At 36.7% G+C, this 26,069-nt stretch overlaps 2 protein-coding genes across 4 annotated transcripts in view; one reads left to right on the forward strand and one right to left on the reverse strand.

Annotated features, from left to right (window-relative positions):
* Positions 1-26,069, forward strand: part of DCTD (dCMP deaminase) — a 264,163-nt gene that overhangs the window by 187,706 nt on the left and 50,388 nt on the right. The gene's annotated exons all lie outside the window — the stretch shown is intronic.
* The window catches only part of TENM3 (teneurin transmembrane protein 3), a 255,087-nt gene that overhangs the window by 40,933 nt on the left and 188,085 nt on the right, over positions 1-26,069 (reverse strand). For 2 of the 3 annotated variants that reach the window (XM_081333122.1, XM_081333121.1), the window contains 6 exons: positions 16,229-16,496; positions 14,294-14,437; positions 11,232-11,481; positions 10,692-10,712; positions 2,639-2,871; positions 1,416-1,570 (listed from right to left, as the gene is read on the reverse strand). In XM_081333122.1, coding sequence (XP_081189248.1) covers positions 1,416-1,570; positions 2,639-2,871; positions 10,692-10,712; positions 11,232-11,481; positions 14,294-14,437; positions 16,229-16,496 — 1,071 coding nt within the window. The remainder of the gene's footprint in view (positions 1-1,415; positions 1,571-2,638; positions 2,872-10,691; positions 10,713-11,231; positions 11,482-14,293; positions 14,438-16,228; positions 16,497-26,069) is intronic. The other variant, XM_081333123.1, reaches the window with a different exon arrangement.

The raw sequence follows: 26,069 nt of genomic DNA on the forward strand, positions 1-26,069 counted from the left end.
AATGACTGAACTTAGATCAAAACAATTAAATTAAAAATTAAAAATTAGCTCTGGGAAGTCGGGGGGGGAGGGGGGGAGGGGGGAGAGGTAGGGGGGGAGGGAGAAGGGAGGGGGAGGGGGGATTTTTAAAGGAAAAATTGTATGTTAAAACTTTTTAATAAAAAAAAAAATTTAAAATTATGAACAGTCTGGAAACAATGTCATTTGATTTTAGAGGCTGAACTTGTATGAATGAAAGAATTAAAAAAGTAAGCTTATAATTAATAAAGTTAATGATAGATTTGTTTAAATGGGGTTCTGTGGAAACAAATGGGGCTTTTAGGTCTGACTCCCACACAATATTAAGAGCTTGTCTCCCTACAAACCCAGCAATGCAAAGAAATTTCTAGAGAAACTCTACTGAAAAAGGCAATATTTAAAATTATATCAATTTGTGAGTCTTTTATTAAAACATCAGTCTAGCAAAATCTCTTTGAAAGTTGCAAAATGTTATACTATTGCAATCAGAGTTCTGATTAGGAGGTGCAGCATCTGAGCTATGCACAGACAAGAAGAGGTTTTGATAAACATGTGGATTTATGAAGTTTGATAGTCTTTCCTGATTTTGGTCGTGTGTTAAATTGTTTTCAGGTATACAGTTCTAATTTCTACATTAACTTTTGACTCACTACAGCACAGTAAAGAAGCAGCAAGCAAGCAAGCAAGCATATAAGAAATAAAGAAATGCTTGTTTGTAGCACACTAGAATGAGTAAATGTTTGTATGAAATGTATCTGAGTCTTGTAATTTTCTAATATATCTGTTAATACATGTGCAATATTTGTTACAATCCACCTTGAAGATTTTTTTTCCTCAATTTTTCTAAAATGATGCTATAAAGGGTATAAAATCTTGGTTTTTATAATTGTTTTACTTTGATGATTTACATTATGTAGAATTAAATAATAAATAATTTAATTGAAGGTTGTTTCCAGGGGCATTAAATTCAACACAATATTCTTATATAAGACAGTAAATTTTATTTTAACAAGTGATCAAAGTTGAAATAACTATCAATATGTTAACACAAAATTTATTGCTGACTTTTTTAATCGTCTAGAATTTACAGACAGAAGCCATAAACAAATTAGACATTTACTACAAGTATAAGAAAATTCCTAACATAAAAATTTTAAAAACTCATTTTTTCCTTGCTCCTGCCAGGATTTTTATTTGCTGGAAAGACATGTGAATGAATAGATTAGACCTGGATGAATGAATGAATAATCTATTCATTTAGACCTGTATTTATTTTTTTCATTAGTGGATTGATAAAGAAGATGATGATCTTATTATTGTGTGAACTATACTGTACAGGCTGCTTCAGGGGAAAATGACTTATCTCAAAAGAAAAAAGAGTTCTTTATTAAAAATACCTGGCTGATATGCATACTGGTGTCACATGTTAATGGTCGCGCAGAAGTCAGATCATTTGAACCAAGTAATGTTGATATTATTCCATTTTGGTCCACTTTCCTGATCATAGTTCCATCAACAAAATAGATTAATCCATTCTTATCTACTGCCACTCCTTCAGTAAAACAAACAAAACAAACATATACTATATGATTTTCTTTCAAATTATAACAATGAACATTTTCCTGTTCTATTTATACACTGCTTTTTACGTCTTTTCATGAAACACCAAGAATGACTCTAAAGATTTGATAGAATTGGGTTCTAACCAGATGTTTCTAATATGCTGGCATATCATGTATGAAAATAAAGCATTGTTTGTTGCAGTTTGTTAAGCATTGTGTCTAAGTATAGACTGAACCCTTCATGATTCCCTGGATACAAAGTCTTTATAGCATGCATACATGACCACAGATGAACAAATGATGACATATGCATAATGATGCAATCATGCAATTGACATGATTTATATACTTGCAACACAGGTTATGATGCAAGCATGTAATTGTGGTTTTTGCATGATTATGGCATCATATGCATGCCATCTTTTAGGTATCATTCCAGGTTTCTATGGACATCCCTGATAGAAGGTAAAAATGTTCATAATGCATGATAATGAAAGACAAATTATCAATGATAGAAAATCAAAGACTTCATTCTTGCAACTTTACTTTTCCAAGGTTCTTCCATTCAGAAAACAAGATATAAGTACAGGATTGAATAAACAATTACTATAAAGGTAAAGGTAAAGGTTCCCCCGCACATGCGTGCTAGTCGTTTCCAACTCTAGGGGCCGGTGCTCATCTCCGTTTCAAAGCCGAAGAGCCAGCGCTTGTCCGAGGACGTCTCCGTGGTCATGTGGCCGGCATGACTAGACACCAAAGGCGCACGGAACGCTGTTACCTTCCCACCGTAGTGGTCCCTATTTTTCTACTTGCATTTTTACATGCTTTCGAACTGCTAGGTTGGCAGAAGCTGGGACGAGTAACAGGCGCTCACTCTGTTATGCGGCACTCGGGATTCGACCCGCCAAACTGCCGACCTTCTGATCGACAAGCTCAGCGTCCTAACCCACTGAGCCACCGCGTCCCTTACAGACAATTACTAGACAGTATTAAATGTTATCATGAGTGCTGACTAATATTGCATATTTTTCTCTTCATAAATTTTCAATTTCCTCCACCTTTGGGACTCATCAGAGTAGCTTCTACAGCCTTGCCACCATCGCCGCATCGTGCTTCATCAAATGGAAGGCACTGTTCTCCAGTCCCTGCTACAACATCAGCATTTTTTGTCAGGTCTTTTGTTCCTGTAAGTAATTTTGGACGATAAATCCGTCTTGTATTTGTATCAGAAACATACAATTCTCCTGTGACTGGATCAGTTGCAAGATAGTATTTATGAGCTGGATTACTGCTGCAAAAAGGAAAACAATTTTTTTTAGTATAATTATAATCCTATGTCACTTTTTCTGTTTGTCTAATTCAGCTGTTCTTGAACATTTAGTATCCCTTTACATTCTAAAAAATAATTGAGACTCCAAAAAACTTTGGTTTATATGGGCTATATCTACTGTTATTTACTGTATTAGAAAATAGAAAAATTTAAAAATAATTGACTTGGCAAAGACTAAATTCTGAGAATGATTGGTCTAATTGTATAATTCTAAGACATCTCTAACATATTTTAAATGTTAGTTTCAAATAATTACATTTGGATTTCTTTACTTAGATTGCTCCTTTGTTCTTAACATTTTCTCATGAATCTAAGCCATTTGAATACATGATCCATATTACTGATAAATAATATATTGTGTTTTCTTATGATCAAAAAGCATCTTTTTATCATTGAGCATGATTTCATATATTAGACAGCATATTTGTGAATAAATCCAGCTTTTTTCAAAATCTCACAGCATTTTAAAACCTCTAAATATGCCACCATGCTTTCCTATGAAATAAAAGAATATAGTTTTGAAGCTTTTCTTCAAAGCTAAATAAATTTTGGAGAAAAAGCTTTCTTTCCTAATGAGCAAATAACTTTATTAAATATATCTGCTGCTCAAAAATACAATCCAAAAACTTAACTAGTTGCATCAATAACAATAGATCTAAATCATGGCATAAAAGAATGAATATACAGCTGATAATATTAGACTGACTACTAATACACAAAACCCTAGTTATCCATCAGATCACTGTCCAATTTATTTGCAAATGTGCTACTAACATCTATCCAATAGATTAGATGATATCGCAGCATATGTTCACAAAAAATACTGCTTAGTATTTCATAAATATAAATATAACAGTGTTAGAATAACACATTGCATGTAATATTGTTGGCAAAGAGTGTCAGAGGTTAATATAAACAAGTTGTGACTAAATTATGTTTTGAAGTAGGGACACGTTTTGAATAATTATTAATATGTAATTTTAATAGACACAGAAATCTGGATGGAAAATATCATTTTAAGTCACTGGTAAAACTTGATTAATGCAACTGGAAACTGGAAAATATTTTTTGAAAATTCTTTAAGATAAAATAATGGATTATAGTAAATAATATAATGGATCAAATATATGCCTTTTCATCCATATCTTTTCACTAATGTGCTTAGGTTGTCTAAAGACAAATAAAAGCTTTCATCAGATATAAAATTCAGCTTTGGATAATAATTTTACAAAGTTTGGTTGGAGAACAAATCTAAATTTAAATCAAAGAATATTTAACTTGCACAAAATAGTGGAATTTTGACTTAGTTTTATTACACTACAAAAACATGGAAAAACAAAATGAACACATACTAATCCAAATACTGTTATTTTTATGGTGAGAGAGAACAACTCAAGGAATATATATTTTAATGGAAGCTAGCTTTTGTAGCATTTTATGGCTCGAGAAATGGGAAACTTGTGTATACCATTATAACATGTTGGATAGAAAGTGGGATCCAAGCAATTTAATTCTGACTTTAAAAAAATAAACAGAAAAGTAGATTTTCTCTAATATTTACATGTTTATCTTCATTGAATATTTCTGTATAGTAAAACATACATACTGAGTATTTCAGTATGATAACGCAAAATTCTGAACTGGTGTAGCCCTAGAAGAATTTACTACTACTACTACTATATTGAAAAATATGTAAGTGTAGAAATAAAATTCAGAGACAGAAATGTACTGTATTTTTTGGACCATAAGACGCACTTTCCCCCCCCCCAAAAAAAAAGTGTATGTGGGGGAAACGAGGGTGCGTCTTATGGTCCGAAGGTGATCCATATGGCCAGCCCCAACCTCCGCAAGTGGAAAGCGAGGGAGATTGCCAGGAGCACGAATCGGCACGTGCTGAGAAACGCTGATCTCGCGCTCCTGCAATCTCCCTCGCTCGGTTTCAGCTTCCCTTGCTACAAGAGAAAGCAGGCTGAACCGGAGCGAGGGAGATTGCCAGGAATGCGAATCGGCGGATATCGTGCTGCTGCAATCTCCTTCGCTCCATTTCAGCCTGCTTTCTGCAAGCGAAAGCCGGGCCGCAGGGCCGCCTCAGCGAGTACTGCTCTAACGCTGAGAGGGAAGGACAAAGAGGGAGGGAAGGAAGAAAGGAAGGAAGGAAAGAAGGAAGAGACAATGGGAGAGGGAGGGAGAGAGGGAGAGAAAGAGGGAGAGAGAGAAGGAGAAAGAAAGGGAGAGAAATAGAGGGAGAGAAAGAGGGAGAGGGAAAGAGAGAGGGAGAGAAAGAAAGGAAGAGAGAGACAAGGAGAAAGAGGGAGGGAAATAGAGGGAAAGAGGGAGAAAGAGAGGGAAAGAGAAAAATAGAGAGGGAGAGAAAGAGGGAAAGAGAGAAGGGGAAAGAAAGGGAGGGAAATAGAGGGAGAGAGAGAAAGAGGGAGAAATAGAGGGAAAGAGAAAAATAGGGAGAGAAAGAGAGAGGGAAAGAAAGGGGGAGAGAGAGAAAGAGGGAGAGAGAGGAGAGAGAAAGAAAGATGGAAGGGGAGAGAGAGAAATTAAATTAGTAACATGGTTGTTAAGTGAATCTGGTTTCCCCACTAACTTTGCTTGTCAGAAGGTTGCAAAAGGCGATCACATGACCCTGGAACAATGTGACCATCATAAATATGAATCGGTTGCCAAGCATCCGAATGTAAATCACATGACCCTGGGGATGCTGCAACGGTCATAAGTGTGAAAAATGGTCATAAGTCACTTTTTTTCAGTGCCATCGTAACTTTGAACAGTCACTAAGTGAATTGTTGTCGAGGACTACCTGTACTTTATCATTTTTTTTCCTTTTGGGGGGGGTGTCAAGTTTTTGACACCTTGCTGGGCGACTGGTGGTACTCGGACATTGCCTTGTCCTAAAAGTGGTACAATGGATGAAAAGGTTGAAAAGCCCTGTTTCAGTATACCGGTACTATTTGGTTCAGAATATTTTTCTTCTTCTTTTCCTGCTCTAAAAACTGGGTGTGTCTTATGGTCAGGTGCGTCTTATGATCCGAAAAATACAGTAGATAGATAGCTGATGTATCCTTTTATTTTTGTAAATAACATTGCCCTAACCATGTAACAAAAGGAATAATGTGACTGGATCAGTTCAATTTAGATGGGCAAATAAAGCAATGATTTTGATTTGCAACATGTAAAAAACTTCAGGGCAATATACTTAGCAAGGCTGTCTTTCTAGAGCGATTTGCCTGGACTCTGGTCGTTACAGCAGCTGCATGCTATATCCTACTACCTACTAAAACCAGGGTAGTGCATATCTCAAGATACAGGCTTTTGCCTGGAGTAATCTATTTCAAGAATACATGCCTCAGGGAGATAGATTTGATTCCTTCTTTATTCTGCTTTCATGGGGAGTAAAGGCTGATATGTATAACTGGGGCTTTAATGTTTATGTCATTTTCTATTTATACGTTTTATAAAAAATAGCAAATAGATAATGTAGAAATTTAGAACCAAAAATGTAATATGAGGGCTAATGAGAACAGCTGAGTATGATTGTAATTTAAAATAAGTGTGAACATTACAATATGTCATGAAGAAATGTTACAAAGCTACATATATGAAGCATTTTTACTGTAAGCATAAATGCATGCGTGCTAGTCGTTTCCAACTCTAGGGGCCAGTGCTCATCTCCGTTTCAAAGCCGAAGAGCCAGCGCTTGTCCGAGGACGTCTCCGTGGTCATGTGGCCGGCATGACTAGATGCCAAAGGCGCACGGAATGCTGTTACCTTCCCACTGTAGTGGTCCCTATTTTTCTACTTGCATTTTTCCGTGCTTTCGAACTGCTAGGTTGGCAGAAGCTGGGACGAGTAACAGGCACTCACTCTGTTACGCGGCACTCGGGATTTGACCCGCCAAACTGCCAACCTTCTGATCAACAAGCTCAGCGTCCTAACCCACTGAGCCACCGCATCCCTACTGTAAGCATATGTCATCATTAATGAAAAAATTCATGAGAAACAAGATGAATTTCAGTTAAAGAAGAACATTTCTAGATCAGAAAGCTCAACCCACAATTGGTCATGCCCTAGTCACTTCCAGATTGAAGTACTGTAATGTGCTTTACAGGGGGCTGCCCTTGAGGAATATCCAAAAGCTTTAACTGGTCCAGAATGCAGTGGTATGGGCAGTTCTGTTTGTCCCCAGAACAGCACATCACACCTCTGCTCCACAAGCTGCATGGGCTGCCAGTTTCTTTCTAGGTCCAATTCAGATACTGGTTTTGACTTAGGTCCTTCATGACATGGACTGGTTTATCTGAGGGATCATCTTTCCCCAATTTTATATTTGCTCTCCTACCAGATCTGACAGAAAAGGCATGCTTTGGTCCTATCTGCTAGGGAATTACTATTGGCGAGTCCCAAGAGGCGAGTTTTCAGTGTTGTGGTACTCGTCTTATGGAATATTCTCCATCCCAAAGTTAGGTTACTTCCATCCCTGTTAATCTTCTAGAAGTCCCTCAAGACTGGGTTACATTACCGGGCTTGGAGGTCCCAAGGAACTTGTGACATCTCAAGATGTTTCCCATATTATGGATGATAATGGTTGCTATACCTCTCTCTCCATTTGTGGTTTGTATACTCTTAACTTTTAAAAGATTTTTTTAAAAATAATAATAATAGTTATCTATATTTTTATAATCATGGTTTTTATAATGACTAATTTTATATTATGGTTTTGTTTGGTTGTTGTACACTGTCCAGAGACACTTCTGCTGAGATGGGCAGCTACATAAATTTGATAAATAAATAAATAAATAAAACATAAAAAATACAACTATAAAGATTTTATATTATGAAAATGACCTGTAAAGACAAACAATAAAGATGAAATGAGAAGGCGTTAATTCTCTGTATTGCACAACCTATTCAGCAGCTGTGGCACATGCCAATGATATTTTTCCTGGAAAGAATTTATCATATTTTCCCCTCATTATTCCAATTTGTACTTATAAATCATATCATATTATAACAGCAAAGAAAATATTATTTGTACAGTTCTATTCTCATTTTGATCTGAACCAGAAAATTTAAAAACATATCAGCCTTTAGGAACATAGGAAAGTCTTCTATCAGGCTAGGAATGTATTAACAAAGGAGATCAGGGTAGCAAAGAGAAGCTACTCTGAAAAGAATGAACCAGCAACTGTATGGAAAAGCCTGAAGAATATAATTGGCTACAGCTATAAGATCTCCCTCCCTTACTGAAGAGAATCAGCAAGTGGCAGATGACTTGAATGTGTTTTACTGTAGATTTGAAAGGAGATCACTGTCATTTACCACTACCTTCTCCATCCCTAACAGTAGCCAATCTTCCTTCACCTATCTCCATCCTTCATCGTCTTCCTGGCCTCTCACCTCTGGTGATCTTAGAGAAAGATGTGTAAGGTCCATTTCATAGACAAAAGATGGGGAAAGTACCAGGCTCAGATGGAATAACTTTTTCTTGCTTGAAAGTCTGTGCTGAACATTAGCCCCCATCTTCATCTGCATTTTAAAAAAATCATTGGAGATGTGTTATGTCCCTTCTTATCAGTGAAACGACTTGCCTCCAGAAGTTAGGGTGCTCCAACACAGGAAGTTTTTAAGAAGATATCAGACAACCATTTGTCTGAAATGCTGTAGGGTTTCCTGCTTTAGCAGGGGGTTGGACTACATGATCCCTTCCAACTCTGTTATTTTTTATTCTGCTTCAAATGTCCTACTATCATCCCAGTTCCTAAGGAACCCTTCATCTGTGAGCTAAAGGACTACTGTAGACATCTGTAGTAACAAAGACCTTTGAGAGTTTAGTGCTAGCCCACCTGAAAACCAACATGGATCCGCTGTTATATTCCTTGCAGTTTGCCTACCGAACAAATAAATTGGCAGATGATGCTGTCAACATGGCATTGCACTGTATCTTGCAACATCTTGAATCCCCGGACACCTATGCACAAGTTCTTTTTGTAGACTTCAGCTTGGCATTCAATACCATCATTCCAGAAAATCTTTACTCTAAACTGATTCAGCTAGCTATGCCTGTCCATACTTTTGGGTGAATTATTAGCTTTTTGACATAAAGGAAGCAAAGGTGAAGCTAGGGAAAATTACATCTAATACCCAGGCAATTAGCACAGGTGCCCCTCATATCTATGTGCTTTTTCCATTGCCTTTCTGTCTATATACCAATCACTGCATCTCTAAGGATCCCTCTGTTAAAGTACTGAAGTTGGCAGATGATACAACAGTCAATGGTCTCATTTGAGACAGTGATGAGTATGCATATAGATGGGAGATTGAATAACTGGCCCTATGGTGCAGCCGAAACAATCTGGAGCTCAACATGCTTAAAACTGTAGAGATGAGAGTGGATTTTAGGAGGAGACCTTTCTACCACCTCTTATTATATTTGACAGCACAGTATCAGCAGTAGTCTCCTTCACGTTTTTGGGGTCTATAATCTGTCACAATTTGAAATGGACACCTAAGATTAGAACCATCATTAAAAAAGCATAACATGGAATGTTCTTCCTGAATCAACTCAGGAAGTTCGGACTACCTCAGGACCTGTTGATACAGTTTTACAGAGGAATTATTGAGTTTGTCATTTTTATTTCTACTGTATAACTGTCTGGTTTGGTACGGCAACCAAACAGGACAGGTACAGACTCCAAAAGGTAATTAGGACTGCAGAAAGAACAACTGCAACTAGTCTGCATTCAACAGAAAACCTGTATACTTCGTTGGTTAGAGGGCTGAGAAAATATCTACAGACCCCTAGCATCCTGGGCATACACTGTTTCAACTCCTCCCCTCAAGATGCTTCTATAGGGCACTGCATGCCAAAACAACTAGACACAAGGACAGTTTTTCCCCCTCGTTCCATCACTCTGCTGAATACCTAATTCTCACAGTATTGTATAATACTATGTACATGTGTACATTTACCCTTTTTGTATGGCTGTAGCATTATTATTATCTTTCTTCTTTACTACCTACTCTTATTGGTATTATAATGATTATTATTACTCTATTGCTTTACATGTACACTGTGAGCTTCTGCACTGTAGATATATTCCTTGTGTGTCTAACCACACTTGGCCAAATAAAGCTATTCTATTCCTGTTCTCAATTCCATTCCATTTGAATATTAGAGCTTCTGACACATTTGAGGTGCCAAAGGTTAAATTTTGTATATCAGATTTTCCATCATAGTGATGAAACATCCTCTGTTCTATTCTGTTGAAACCCAGTTATGTTTGTACACATGTATACAATGTTCAACTATGTATCTGGATTACTGCAAGCTCTGATGCCCAGCAGTTAAATGTGTAAATGGATTCCATAAAAAAGGTAATATGGCAGTCTCTCTTTATGGTATTGTGGATGCTCAAAAGACAGTGAGGTAGGTAATGAGTGTAGCAAGATAAAGTTAGTGAATCTTTGAAATAAAACATAGCCAATACCTTAAAAACAGATCAGAAATACATAAAGATAATGAAGCATTGTTTTATCTGTTTTAAACATTACATTTTCCTAAGGAGTCATACTTTAAAATGTAACAGGTTAAACTGGGATTTGAAAATAATTTGATTAATAATGAACAGTAGCAATTTTTCACCTTATACTTACTAAGATTTATCTCAGAATAGTTTTAAGCAATAATGTTTGAAGCAGTTTTTGTAGTACTTTATTCATTTAAAGCCAATAATAGCCTCAACAAAATGTATGAACATGCTTAAAATGCTTACCTATGTCTAAAATCTTTATTTCTTGGTGGGTAGGCAAAAGAAGGAAGAGCAAAAAGAACAGTATTAGAAGGAAAAAGTTAAAAGAAACAAAAAATTGGTAAGGTTGCTAGTAAGTATTTAGCCGTAATTTTATGTATTAATTTATTACTAAGATTTATATTCTGCCTTTTTTCTGGGAGCTCCAGGTGGCATACACAATGCTCCATCCTCCAATTTTTCCCCACAACAACCAACCTGTGAAATCATTTGGGCTGAGAGAGAAACACTGATGCAAAATCACGCAGTGAACTTTCATGGCTGAAAATAGACCCAAACCTAGGCATCCCCGTGATAGTCAAACACTGTAGCCCTTACATACAGCAGTTCCATTATCGTGGCCACCTGAATGGTTATGATATATTAAATGGTTTTATAGTTGTTTGAGTAAAATAATATTTTGATACCATTTGTATTTTTATATTCTGATGGATAAAGAGACACTACTGAGTCATCACAGCTGCATTCTAAAAATTAGGTATTTAAAATTAGGGAAAAATATACCTTAGTTCAAGTACACTTGTTACATTTCCAGATGGGAATATCCGTCGAACATAGTTGAAATCGCCTACATATAAGCTTCCATCAATTCCACAAGCTAGGGCAACTGGAGCCAGAAGTTTATTGCCATCTGCTTGACCATTGCAACTTGGGCAAGAAATGCTGCGCCGTCGGCCATTACCCATTATACTACTGACAACTGGTGGCTGCTGAGAGATAAACTGATTTTCCCCATTGCCTTTATACAGGATTCCTTATAAAAAAAAACAGAAACGTGATTCCCCCTTGTCTTTGTAATAACTTTTTATAACCAGATACATTTTAAATATAGTAAGCTTAAAATTTCACAATGTGATTGGCATTTCATGGATGTTGATATATGAATAGTTTATCTGAGCACTTACCAATGAAATTCACAATAGTTTGTTCATAAGCATTGTGAGCACATGCCAGAAAACAATGTTTTAGAATCAGTTCCAACTGTAACTCTGTGTAACAATGTATGGTTAGATATCCTGTCCTCAACCATTCATATTTACAGCTAGTTCAGTAATAAGAAAAACAAGGATCTTCAGATAATCCATAATGAATCCCTCCTACATTATTTTCTATCTAAGACTTGTAATGTTACATATAATAAGCCAAATATGTGGGAGCAGAACCATATGCAAACAGCTGATGTACAGCTGGTTCTCAAGTCTGCCCAAGAACAAGAGCTATGTGCGTGTAACCCCAGTTAGCAATACTCTTCTGTTTCTGGACAGAATCCAAATTTATGTTTGTCTTCTTTTGTTCCAGAGAGCTGGTATGTTGACTGTCTTCACATAAACTGCTTCTCACTCTGCTATATGAGAAACAACTGCAGAATTCATTTGCATGGAGATTTCCTCTTTTAGTTTTGGCTGAATGTTGGATTGGAGCAGTGTTTTCATATTCTTTTTTTTCTTGGAATAAACTACAAATATATGTACTGTTAGTACAGTATTATTGTAGAGTAGTTTTCTGACAGCTTCAATTTCACATTGCAAAAAGGTTTTATAATAATTTACTTTGGGTTGCAGAGTCTGGTTTTATAATGTATCTACAGTTACGTTCTCATATGTCAAACACAACAAAAATGCTTTGACAGGCCACCTGCACTTTAAACCTAGTTCTGCTCAAAGGCACCAACAATCATTGGATAAAGACAAAGTATCTTGCCAGCATTATTTTTTGTGACCTTCACAGGGAATGTGGGGAAGAAAGATATGTACCTATGTAGACTTTCATAAGTAATGCTGTCTGTTGGACAGACTTCTTTCCTTGTTATTATCAAGATTAATGTTTCAATCTAAGTCTGCTGCAAGAATAGTGAGCTATTATTGTAACATTTGTTTCATTATAAATTTCAATCTAATTTAAATCATGCAATGTACATGTCCCTTTGTAGTGTATAGTAATACTGGCTTCACCGACTGTACAAAATTTAAAATTGAAATTCATGAAAATTACCAGTCAAATATTATTATGAGGTTTCACAATCCAAGCTACTTTATTTTCATTAGGTAAATATTTCATATCCTATCTATCTATCTATCTATCTATCTATCTATCTATCTATCTATCTATCTATCTATCTATCATCTATCTATCTATCTATCTATTTATCTATCTATCTATCTATCTATCTATCTATCTATCTATCTATCTATCTATCTATCTATCTATCTATTTATCTATCTATCCATCCATCCACCCACCCACCCCAACCTACTTGCCTGCCTCCCTACCAGAAGACTGTATCATTACTGTACATGGAATTCAGTTCCTCATAAGCACTTAGGGAAAAAGTGCACTAGTGAAATCTGAAACCCTACTTGTATGATTGCATCCTTTATGACAATGAGGAAACCTGCAATGTCATTTAAATACATGAGTTCTATAAATTTAATCATGTCTCCTAGAGCTTAGCACTATACCATATGATTTACATATTTCCTCATTACACCAAAAATTGTTCCTTCACATTTCTTTTAATATAAACAAAGAAAGATGAACATCAGACTATTGCAGTTATTCAAGATATCCATATAAAAACCTGCCATTGTATTTGCTCTAAGCCAATACATTTTTCCAGCTCATTCAACCTAGTCACTTCATTTATTCAATTACACTTTCAAAAGTCATTATTTGCCTACTGCCTCCTAAGCACATCTCTAAGCACAGAAGCACAGAAGTTGATTTACAAACAGAATATACTCAATAGAAAAATAATAAAATGAACATACATATACTTAAAAAATGTCATTGCATAAATAAATTTTTGGCCATCAATTCCTTTTGCCTTACATGAGTTACCACACTGACTGGATAGCTTCTTTCTTCTATATTGTTTCATGGTTAACAGCCCATTTAAAAGGGGTAGAATGCCATCTTTTGGGAAAGGGCCAATATTTTACTTATTTCCCCATTGAAGAATCTTCATTTGTTTGCACAATACATAATCAGCATATTTCTTTTTGATTATTTGCCATCGAGCTGGTGTTCAGTTTTAGTGCTCACACAGACATTTTCTTGAGGAGATATTCCTTTACCAACCTCTTGATTTTTCTCTCTCTTTCTCTTTCTCTTTCTCTCTCTCTCTCTCTCTCTCTCACACACACACACACACAAAATTTGTTTGTTTGTATACATTGCACCGAGTAGGTTTGGAGAGACAGAATCAGATCAAAGAAAATGTAGCTGACTATTTTGATTTGTAGAGGCAGAAAAGAGCAATATGGTATTTTCATACGTACTATGAAAAAGGAAACATTTTCGTGGTGTTTATGTGGGTTAAAGTATGCTTGTAAATTTTAATTTTAAAATAAAGGAGAATTGTAATTTCTGAATATAAATGACTTATGCTTTTGTGTTTCAGAATAATGAATTAATCACATTATTGGAAAACATAGCAATATTATCCAAGAGAATGCCTATAAACTTTTTTTAAAGAGTGCAATTATGTTCAGACTTGAAATCCAACAGGGTTTTATGCTTTTCAATTAATATGCATTGCATAACATTATAAGATTAATAATACTCACCATTTTGAACATCTAATACGTGGTGTTTGTCAAGTGTCCATCCACCCATGTTGGAGGCATCCAATTCATAACCTTGTAGAATGGCTGTCCGTTTTTCCCACAATGTTAGATCCAAACAAGATTCATATTCATAACCAACAGATACTGAAATAATAAAATAATTATTTTATATAAACTAATGCGATGTTTGATAGTCATGATTAATTTATTTTCATTTAACACTGTTATTAATATAGAGTGACTGTGCTCATAAGAGGCTTTTACTATTTTATCTGATTAATTTAAATGCTGACATTTAAATAAATATCCGTTAAAGCACTAACAATATAAGGTAGAAAAATATAAATTCAAACAGGAGCTGGCAATGTGGTACCCACAAATTCCAAAATTAAAAATTTTGAAATTAAATTAAAAAAATTAAATGATTTCTTTTAAAATATGACACGAAGGCTGGCATTTGAAAAGGTCACTGATCCTTGATTCAGAATCCAATAAATAAATAACAGTTACTGATTCACAAATACAAAGATCACAATTACTATTCTCATTTGTTGACTTCAATACAAAGTGTAACAAAAAGATTATATGAAAACCAATATATTTTGTAAGGCAAAAGTTAATATGGAATTCATTTGCTACATTTATATTCCAACCTTCCTCTAGAGCTCAAGGTAGAATATATATAGCACTTCCTCTGCTATTTTCCCACAATTTGATGAGGTAGGTTGTGCTGGGAGCATCTGGCCTAAACTCACCAAATAAGTTTCCATGGCTGAAGTTGGATTTGAACCTGCACATGATAAAACAGATCCTAATTCATAAAAAATCTGTCCAAAGTAATTGTGTTTGAAACTATCAAATATTTAATTGGTTTTCTTGTGATTCTATAACTGATAGTCCTCTGAAAATTGTGTTAATATTAATTGGTACAGTGAATTATGTAGTTTTAAAAAATTGTCTATTCCATCCACTGATTTGGTTTACCAACTGAGGTAACTATAATCATTTAAATTTTATTTAGGTAGTAGAGAAGTTGAATACATCCAATATGGATGTACATTTCTACTGTTTGTCATCTCCTGTGTCTTACTTCAGAAAGACACCAACATAATTTTACGCTAAAATAACGTTAAATAAACTTTTTTTTCACATCCATTACATGTGTGGAATAATTGTGTTCTACGTTAATTAAAATGATAGATTAGGGCTAGAAGGATCCAGCTGTGGATACTCATTGGACATTTTGGAGTTTCACAATTACTTATCCCAATCTATCACACATCATTATTATAAGAACACTTGAGAAGGAAACATTATATAGTCTACTGTCAGCTCCTGGAGGGAAGGAATGGTATAAATAGAATGAATAAATATGTAAATAACTGTTTATTTGCATACACAGACATCTTGGGCTTGCTTATTTTCAGGTTTGGACATTTAATTAGAATTTTTTTCAGTATTTGATGATTTAATTAATGAACTGAATAATTAAAATGAGAAGCTTTCATATATTGATATACTGATGTTCCCTTGAAATAGGTTTATGGCTGAATAGCAATTTTCAGGCAATTATGAAAACACCATGGCCGCATACAGCTTTTTCTGCAAAAACAAATGTACCTTTCTTCATGTAAGTTAGCGTTATATATGATCCAATCAATGCAGTTATTTCTATTACTTTCTCCAATGTAAAAATAATAGTTTACCACAATCAATATGATAGTTACAAAATTAATATTATTCCTTTCATATTTCTGTATTTGTATGTAAAAATTACATTCAGTTTGTATAACAGACTGCAATACTGTATTTTACTTACAGCATAATTTTGTTTCTTTCTATATAATGTATCCACTATGAATTATATTACTGAATATAATTTTTGCTACATAATATCAGCATATTCAAAAGAACCTGATAACAAACAAAACCTACCAACAGCTTCAGATAAACCATAGACCTTTTGATTATATGCATCAGTTTTATCCCATATAAATGTATAAGCCAAATTTGGGGATGCAGGGAACCATTTTTGGAAAAGTCTTCCTACTACAGCCACCATGAGATGAACTTTCATTAAATTAAATGGTATCACAGACTGTGTCATTGTGATCTTAAGTACAGATTTATACCCCGCCGCTCGGGAGCTTAAGTAAGACAATTTCAGATCAGTTCCTGGTATTGCAGTTTCTTCATGGAGCACCTAAAATATGAAAAAAAGACAAATTAATCTAATTTGCTATTTGTTTAATGCACATAATTAGATAACCACTATAGTCGTAAACCTAGTTTTGTATGATATATACTATCCAGTTTTACTGGAATTTTGAAATACAATTTAACAGTTTTATCAAGATATACAAGTGCAAATACTTTTAGAAAAATATTCTCTATGGAACTGTAGCAAATACAGCACGACTGAAAAGAACACATTACACAAATGTTGATGAAATTTGAGACTGCATTCAGTTAGAAATACCTTAAAACTTTTTCTTTTAAACTAAACTGGACTGAAAGTTTACAGAAAATTTAACTTACCTGGTTGACATAGAAATCTTCAATAATATTCTCAATTAATGATTAATCAGAATGAAATTTAAACTAACATTAGATTATATTATCAACACACCACCAACCTAAAACTCTTATACTACTATTGGAAGAAGACTATGCCAGCAAAAATTTCCAATTATTTTTGCCAGAAATAAGAAAGGAATACAATCTTAATAACGTGATTTCATATAAATTGTCTTGTATCCAGGTAGACTATTATTTCAGCAATATCCATCATTCTGAGCTATGGCTTTTGGTATTTGTGCTACCATTTCCAGGAATCCCAGAAACAAAGCCCAACTCAATTATTGTTTCTCCTGTTTCTAATGCATGTTGTGTGTCTGTGTGTCTGTGTGTCTGTGTGTCTGTCTGTGTGTGTGTGCATGCAAGTTTCAAGTCAGTCTTGACTCCTGTTGATTGTTTGAACAGGTTTAGCCAATTTTCTTGGTTGGCCATTATCTTCTTCCTATAGCAGACAGACAGTGATTGGTCTAAAGCAGGGATGTCAAACTCCTGGCCCACGGGCTGGATGCATTGCCAGCAATGGCAAAAAAGTCACAATATGTCGTGACATGTCATGTGATATTGCGAGTTTGACACCCCTGATCTAAATCTATGCAACTGCCAAGAAGAAGTAGAACTCACACTTTCATGGTGCTTAGCTCAATGCCTTTAACTGCTACACCAAACTGGCCTTTAGCTTTACTTTTATCTACATCTAATAAATATGGTACGTTAGTATATTATATATTGCTGGTATATTGGTTTTATCCTTTAAATATCTTCGTGAATTCCTGGATTCTTGGACTTACTTTGTCTATAATTTTGGAGGGATCGATGTCACTGTAATGGCATCAGTGATTTATACTTTTAACCATGGACTGGCCTCTTTGCACTCATATTATCTATTGTCAGTGTGACTTCTGGTGTTTTCAGAATAATTGCTTGTTCCTTTGATCAAGTCAGTATGTGTGCAGATATAAACAATGAATTGAATAATACATAGAGTAGGAAAAACTTTTACAATCCCCATTTGTTTGATTGTATGACATTTTGTAAATAAATTTTAAAAAATAAAATACTGATTGTAAAATAAATTAAGAAGAATACTACAATTGTCAGCCCTCCCAAGTAAACCAGACAGGAAACAGAACCAGATGAGTTAATTCTACTTTACTGTAGGGCTACGTTAACAGAATTGCAAATCTGAAAGTATAAATCTCCCATTGTAACTTTCAACAACCTGATCAATTAGGGTGAGTCTTTCCTTGTTTTCTTTCACTGACTGTTAAGCACTTGCAGGCTCCTATCACTTATGTATGGTCATTCCCTATGCAGCATGTCTTCCCCTTATCTCTTGAGGTTATTCCCACATTACAACAGTAGACTAAAGGAAGATTAAGCATAAAGGGGTAAAAAGCTTAAAAGAGAAGTATTCACTTACAGTATAAATATCTATTCTTTTTTTAAAAAAAATAATATGTAATTTAACAAGTAATACTTTAAAAAAGTAAGCAAATCTAAGGCAAGATTCCTTCAAATAAGAGGTTTTTCTATTGATAGTGAAAATACGTATTGTACCGTGAAGCTTGGTAAAAGAGAAACTACCTTATTTTAAAGTATAAATACAGTATTTTTAATTTTGTAACTTCTAATTCCTATAGAACAGACATGTCAAACTCGCAACGTCACATGACATAGCATGACGTATTGAAGCTTTTTCTCCCCTACTATAGAATTTAATTCCAAGTGTTACAATTATATTTTTATATGGTTGGTACATACATGAAGATGTTTAAAATATTGCTCAGGGTAGCTTACTTATGTATTTTGATCAATATTCATTGATATCAGAAATGTTTTAAACTTTTTTTAACACTTTCCTTTCATAAAAAGGCCCTGCAAACAAGGCAAGCAGTCAACTGCTTTTTTCAAGTTAACTCCAACTGAACTGAAAAAAAAAACACCCCATTACAAATTAAAAGTTTACATTTCAGCTGTAAGGCTATCAAGAATCCTCATTAAGATGAAAATTTTCCTAAAAAGAGAACTGCCAGTCTCAAATCAGGCCGAGTAGCCTCTGAAACAAAATAAATACTATACTTTTCAGAGTTGCAAGAAATTTTTCATGGCAACTGGGATATAGCTTTGCTAGGCCCACATATTATTAATTATTAAACACTAGATTTCCACCCCCACCCCCAAAAAGCTGGATTTAGACTGAGCATTGATACCATCAAAGTAAAAGGAAATTTCTGCTCTTGAGAGTGGATAGCATATGCATTGTGTTTGGAGGAAATGTGCTATATAAATATTACTCTACTACTCACAGATCCAATCTTCAAATCCATATACGCTTTGGGGTACATGGGTTCTGTTAACAGAACACTCTCATTTTCTACAACAAGCAATCCAATATAAGATTGGTATACAAAACTCTCCTTTTGAATCAGATCAAACATGGAGTGTGGGAACATTTTCAGAGCCCATTTGGAATCTGACTCCACAACAGTGAATGCAATGAAATCTGCCTCCACCTAATCTTTAGAGAACTGTGGCTATTTCCAATTGGTGATGATAGGAGAGATGAATGACTGTGAAGCCTACGGTTATGGTTTGCCTCAGAGCTTGTTTATTTTATTTATATATGAAATGCAGAGGCTGTCCAACTCCAAAGTGACTCTGAAGGTTTATATGAAAACATAAGAAAAAATAAAAAGAACTGGTAGAATTTTTTTTGATACTTCTAGACAAGCACATTCTGTCAAATAGAAAACATAACTGAGAGGCTCCACAAACACCCTACCCCAAGGCCTGGGAGAACAACCATAATTTTAAAGCTTTCTGGAATGTTACCATAGTAGGAAACAGACATATCTCAGATTTTATTCCAGAAGGCAGGGATCATGGTAGAGAAGGCATGCTTCTGGTGTTGATGCTCTCATATTTCTTGTTTAATTTCTACATAAAGCCATTAGATGAAGTTACTGTAACTCTCAACAAAGGCTTGGGTAGTATGTTGATGATAATCAGCATTATATCTTGACCCCAAGTGATGCTCTGGAGGTCTTGTCTCATTAGAAAAGTTATCATAGCAAAGGGCAGCTCCTGATTACAGTGCTTGATGTGCCCTGTACTTCAATGCCACATATGCATGTTGTCTCCATTGCTATTCTACTGCAGCAATAGAATATTCTATTGCTACAATCTATTGATACAAAAGATTCCATCATAAGAAAAGTTTTCATAAATAGGTGTGGAACTGAATTTAGCCAAGGGGAGTTCATTACCAACCTCATGTATACAGATGATATTGCAATTTCTGCTGATGACAAAATGAAAGCCATTGTTATCTTCATGACAATCCCCGCTCAGCCCTTTAGATTAATTATGAGTATGGAAAAGACAAATCTACTGACCACTGATAGTTCACCTGTAGTCATACAGATAAATGGAGTATGATTAAAACAAGTACAAGAATTTCAATACTGAGACTCTATGGGGCCAAATTAAAGACGGTTCTACAACCAGAGATCTAAAAAATGGAAACCTTCCAAATGAAGCCTTTCCATAAAAATTTTTTGCATCATCTGATGGACTACTTAAGAAATTAAAGTTGCAACAAGCCAACACTAGCCAATGAAATCCAAACACAACAGGATATATTTGCAGAATGAGTCCCTTTACTATTAATATAGGCTATTTTGGAGAATATGATCCCACAGAAAACCTAAATAAAGCAATCTGAAATTCATTTAGCTCAGATCTATACACTGGATTTGTCATATTAATGGACAAACCATTTTGGTATCAAACACCTATATAAGCTAGATTGCAGCCACAGCAGTCTACAGCTTGCAAAACCATACTCACCCAATTGTGTTCAACAGAAATCAGGTACAAAAAAAGGGAAAAGGCTGGAAATTAAATAGATAGAATGCAACCCTACTAAGTCTTATCTCTGTAGATTTCAAATATAATATTCATCTAGACCAGGGGTATCAAAATGCTGGCCCACAGGCCGGATACGTCACACCAAAACCGTGCCCACCCCATTGCCGGCAATGGGAAAAAAGTCATGATACATCGCGACACATGTGATGTTGTGAGTTTGACACCCATGATCTAGACTAGGGATAGGCAACCTTGGCTTTTTTATGACTCGTGGTCATAAAAGTGCTGGCTCAGGAATTCTGGGAGTTGAAGTCCACGAGTCATAAAAGAGCCAAGGTTGCCTACCCCTGGTCTAGAACATCTAGCACAATTGGGTATTTGGGAGCAATGTTTTATAGTATTCCAACTGATATTAGGACATGTGTAGAAGGTGTTGCTGGGGTACTGTTCTTTGACACCCATTGCTCACAGTTCTATTTTGTCTCCTACGCTGTTTAAAATCTATCTGAAACAGATGGTTTGGAGCTTTGCATTTTTAAAAAATCAATCATGTGCCATCAAGTTATTTTAAATTCCTAGCAATACAAAGATTTTCTTCAGGATGAGCTAGCCTACATTTGTTCTATTAGGTCTTCCAATAGTGTAATCATTGCCACTGTGACTGAGTCCATCAACCTTCCTGTTGGTCCTCATCTTATCTTTACTTCTACCTTTCCCAGTAAAAAAGTCTTTTCCAAAGAGCTTTTGGAAGCGGGTCTTTGTATAATGTACCTGAAGTAGGATAGTTTGAGCCTGGTCTCATGACTAAAGTGAGAACCCAAATAATCCAAACCCAACTCTACTGCTCCCTATCTTTTAATACTAAGGAGACAATCAATATCCTTGAGTATGGGCTCATCTCAATAATGGCTACATAACGAAGAACAAATTGAGATCAAATTCAGACTAGATGGAGATATTATTGGGAAAAAGAAACTGAGACCTTGAAATTAAGGTGAAGCTGACCTTAGATGGGTCAGTATTCCTCCAGAAACATAGGTCTACAGCTTGAAATTTCTTCTGGGACAACGATGTATTTCCCTAATTACAACTAGGTCTTCCTAATCCAGTCAGACTTATGAACAGATGCAACATATACTGATTATTTCAATGCATTTTATATGAGAAATGTTGAGAAATTACAATAAGGCAGCTCATTAGTACTAGAAAATCAGATGTTTACTGTAAATAAAGATCTCCACTGGTTACCAGTTATTCATCAAGCATTATATATTTATTTATTTATTTGTTTTGATTTATATACTGCCCTTTTCCTGAGGGACTCAGGGCAGTTTACAGGGCAAATTAAAACAGTACAATGTACAGATTAAAATAAAATAAAATTAATAGCCCCAAGAGTTTAAAATTTAAAATTTACAACCTTAAAACCCCTCATTCCAGGCCGGCTAACTCAAATAGCCAGGTTTTTAGGTCCCGGCGAAACGAGCGAAGGTTGGGGGCGATCCGGAGTTCCACAGGCAGTTGATTCCATAGGGCAGGCGTGCCCACAGAGAACGCTCTCCCCGTGGGGATCGCCCGCCGGCACTCCCTGACCGGCGGGACCCTGAGGAGGCCCTCCCTGTGGGAGCGCACAGGATGATGGGAAGTTGATGCTGGCAGCAGGTGCTCCCTAAGATAATCCGGACCCATGCCATTTAGGGCTTTATAGGTCATCACCAGCACCTTGAATTTCATCCGGAGGGCAACTGGAAGCCAATGCAGCTCGTGGAGAAGAGGCGTTACATGGGAGTATCGGGAGAACCCCATCACAACTCGCGCAGCTGCATTCTGCACCAGCTGAAGCCTCCGAGTGGTCCTCAAGGGCAGCCCCATGTAGAGAGCATTGCAGTAGTCTATCTGGGAGGTCACAAGCGCATGAGTGACTGTGTGTAGGGCATCTCAGTCCAGATAGGGCCGCAACTGGCGCACCAGGGGAACCTGGGCAAAAGCCTCCCTGGCCACGGCTCCTATATGATCTTCCAAACTGAGCCGTGAGTCCAGGAGGACACCCAAGTTGCGGGCCCTATCTATGGGGGTAACACCTCACCCCCCCCATAGTTAGCGATGGAATAGATTGGTTAATCTGAGATGCTGGTATGCACAGCCACTCAGTCTTGGCGGGATTGAGTCAAAGCCTGTTTCTCCCCATCCAAACCCAGACCGCCTCCAGGCAACAGGACATCACATTGAGGGCATCACTAGGTTGGTTCGGGGTGGAAAGAAAAAGCTGGGTATCATCAGCGTACTGATGATACCCCACTCCGAAACCACGAATGAGCTCACCCAGCAGCTTCATATAGATGTTGAACAAGAGGGGAGAGAGGACCGATCCCTGAGGAACTTCACAAACGAGAGGCCTCGGGGTGGACCTCTGCCCTCCCGTCAACACCGATTGCGAGCGGCCCAGGAGGTAGGAGGAGAGCCACTGTAGAACAGTGCCACCCACTTCCAACCCCCTGAGACGCTGCAGTAGGATACCATGGTTGATGGTATCAAAAGCCGCTGAGAGGTCTAATAGGACTAGGACAGAGGAACAACCCGTCCCGAGCCCCCAGAGATCATTCACCAGCGTGACCAATGCCATCTTCATGCTGTACTCAGGCCTAAAGCCCAATTGGTACGGGTCCAGATAATCAGCTTCCTCCAGGAACAGAGGGAGCTGATGTGCCACCACGCTCTCAACAACCTTCGCAAGAAAGCGAAGGTTGGAGACCGGACGATAGTTGTTCAAAATAGCTGGGTCCAGGGCAGGCTTCTTGAGGAGGGGCCTCACCACTGCCTCCTTCAAGGTGGCAGGGAAGGTACCCTCCCTCAAAGAAGCAGTTATTACTACCTGGAACCAGCCTCGTGTCCCCTCCAGGAGGGGCACGGGTCCAATAAACACGTGGTGGAACTTAGTCTCCTCATGATCCTGTCCACCTCTTCCAGGGTCACAGGATCGAATTCATTCCAGATAACATTCCCAAGACCGCTTGACTCCCCCCCATCAGTGTCTGCCCAGTCAGAATCCAAACCGGCCCGAATGAGTGATTTTATCCGTCAGATGCTGGCTAAACTCCTTGGCCTGCCCCTGCAAGGGCTCCTCCCTCACCTCCTGATTAAGGAGGGAGCGAGTCACCCTGAACAGGGCGGCCGGGCGATTATCTGCGGATGCGATGAGGGCAGCAAAGTAGTTAGACTTCGCCGCCACCATCACCGCGAGATAAGACCTCATAGAGGTTCTTAACTGCAATCGGTCAGGTTTAGACTGGCTGGATCTCCAACAGCTCTCTAGGCCCCATCTCCGACGCTTCATCTCCCGGAGCTCTGCAGAAAACCATGGAGCCCACCGGGATCTGCGCCGGGTCAGGGGACACAAGGGTACAACACGGTCGAGCGCCTCAGTGCTAGTATTGATTTAAAAAGCCCTAAATGGCTTAAGTCTGATTATCTGTGGAACTGATCTATCACTATGAATATTCCCTGTAACTTAAAGAGGAGAAACACTGTTGAAGATGTCCGTGCAGCCAAACATTTGGCTTTGGGGTACATGGAAAAGGACCTTTTCTTGTGTGGCTGCCAGTCTATGGAAAATGCTCTGAAGGAAGTCTAGCTGACCCGCTGACCCTCTCCTACTATTAAGGAGGATGTCAAAAATATCTGTTTATTTAAATGGTTGGTTTTAATGTTGGTTTTTGTAATTACCTTTATTAATTTTATTAAGATTTATATCTTATGTTTTTATTGTTGTAGGCCTTCATGAGTATTGGAATAAACCAAAAGGCAAGACATAAATTCATAGTAAATAATAGCAATAGCACTTAGACTTATATACCGCTTCACAGTGCTTCACAGCCCTCTCTAAGTGGTTTACAGTTAGCATATTGCCCCCTAATTGTTGGTCCTCATTTTACCGACTTCGGAAGGATGGAAGGCGGAGTCAACCTTGAGCCAGTGAAACGAACTGCCAAACTGCAGGCAGCCGGCAGTTAGCAGAAGTAGCTTGCAGTGCTCATCCTAACCACTGCACAACCACGGTTAGTCTCACCACTTTGAATCTGCTGATGTCAGGACAATGGGGCAAAAAAATTAGAAAAAAATAGATAATAAAAAAGTATATTCTTTTCATATTTATTATGGCCAGAAGCCAAAAAGCATTTGATGAGTACTGAATACCTTGAGGAAATATTAATGAGCTGATGGACATGAAGAATAATCTTTTTCTCCCTCCTTTCCTCCTGAGATTATTTGTGATTTGTGAAATTATTGTACTTATTCTTTTTATTTAGTTAACCAAGAATGGAAAGAAATTCACACATTGAATTTGATCTACAACTGTCCAAATAGCTTCCCAAAGGATCACAAGACAATGGAAAATTGTAAGCTATCAGTGCACATACCTGAATGACTGGGTAATTTAATTTTTCCCTTAAAATTTATTAAAATATTATCAACAAACATAAAAATACAGATTTGAAACAATCAAATGATAAATGTCATTTCTGGCATTCACATCATAGGGCAAAATTTCAAATTATTAATTCCAACTTTAGGGTTTAGAAAATATTCAGTCTTAACTATAACATTTCAAGTCTGATTTCATAGTATTCATAGGAGGTCTCTTGTAAATTGTCTTTTTTATGATATCAGGTTGTTACAGTAACAATAAAAGTTCCTCAAGAAGATAATTGATTTAATTTCCCACTCTGGCCTCCAAATACTATGAAATATGGCCCTATTTCTATAATGCTCAACATCAAGCTGTTTAGAATATAAAGCACTGAAAACACAATCCTTATTGCTTGCCTCAGGACTGTATCTCTTCAAACCTTGGAAATAAAGAGGTAGAGAACTATGACTCTTCAGATGTTGCTAAATTATATTTCCACCAGCCCACCAATATAACTAAAGCTGAAGGAAGTTCAGCATGCATATTCCTTGTTTCTTCCATTCATCCTTAAATATTAATGTTTTATTTTAAATGATTATTAAAGTTTTCTATTTTCAAATTTACACAGAGTCAAAGTATTTTAAGGAGGAAAATATCTGGATCATTTGTTCTCTTAGCCAACATCTGCCCAAGTAATATGGAAATACAGTACTCCAAAAATACAGTTGCCACCAGGATCAGTTATCAGTAGAGCTGTAGATCTTTTGAAGCAATGAAATATAATACATTTTTCTTGATTTATTTGTTAAAAAATACTGATTTGGGGAAAAAGGTTACCTTTTTTTTAGTATACCTTGCTAGATGATTCCAGTGCATTAAGATCTCGTGCAGAAAGAAACTTCTAGTCCAGGCCTGCACAAC

The sequence above is a fragment of the Vipera berus genome (genome assembly GCF_964194415.1).
Source record: "Vipera berus genome assembly, chromosome: 7".
In the NCBI taxonomy this organism is placed as follows: Eukaryota; Metazoa; Chordata; class Lepidosauria; order Squamata; family Viperidae; genus Vipera; species Vipera berus.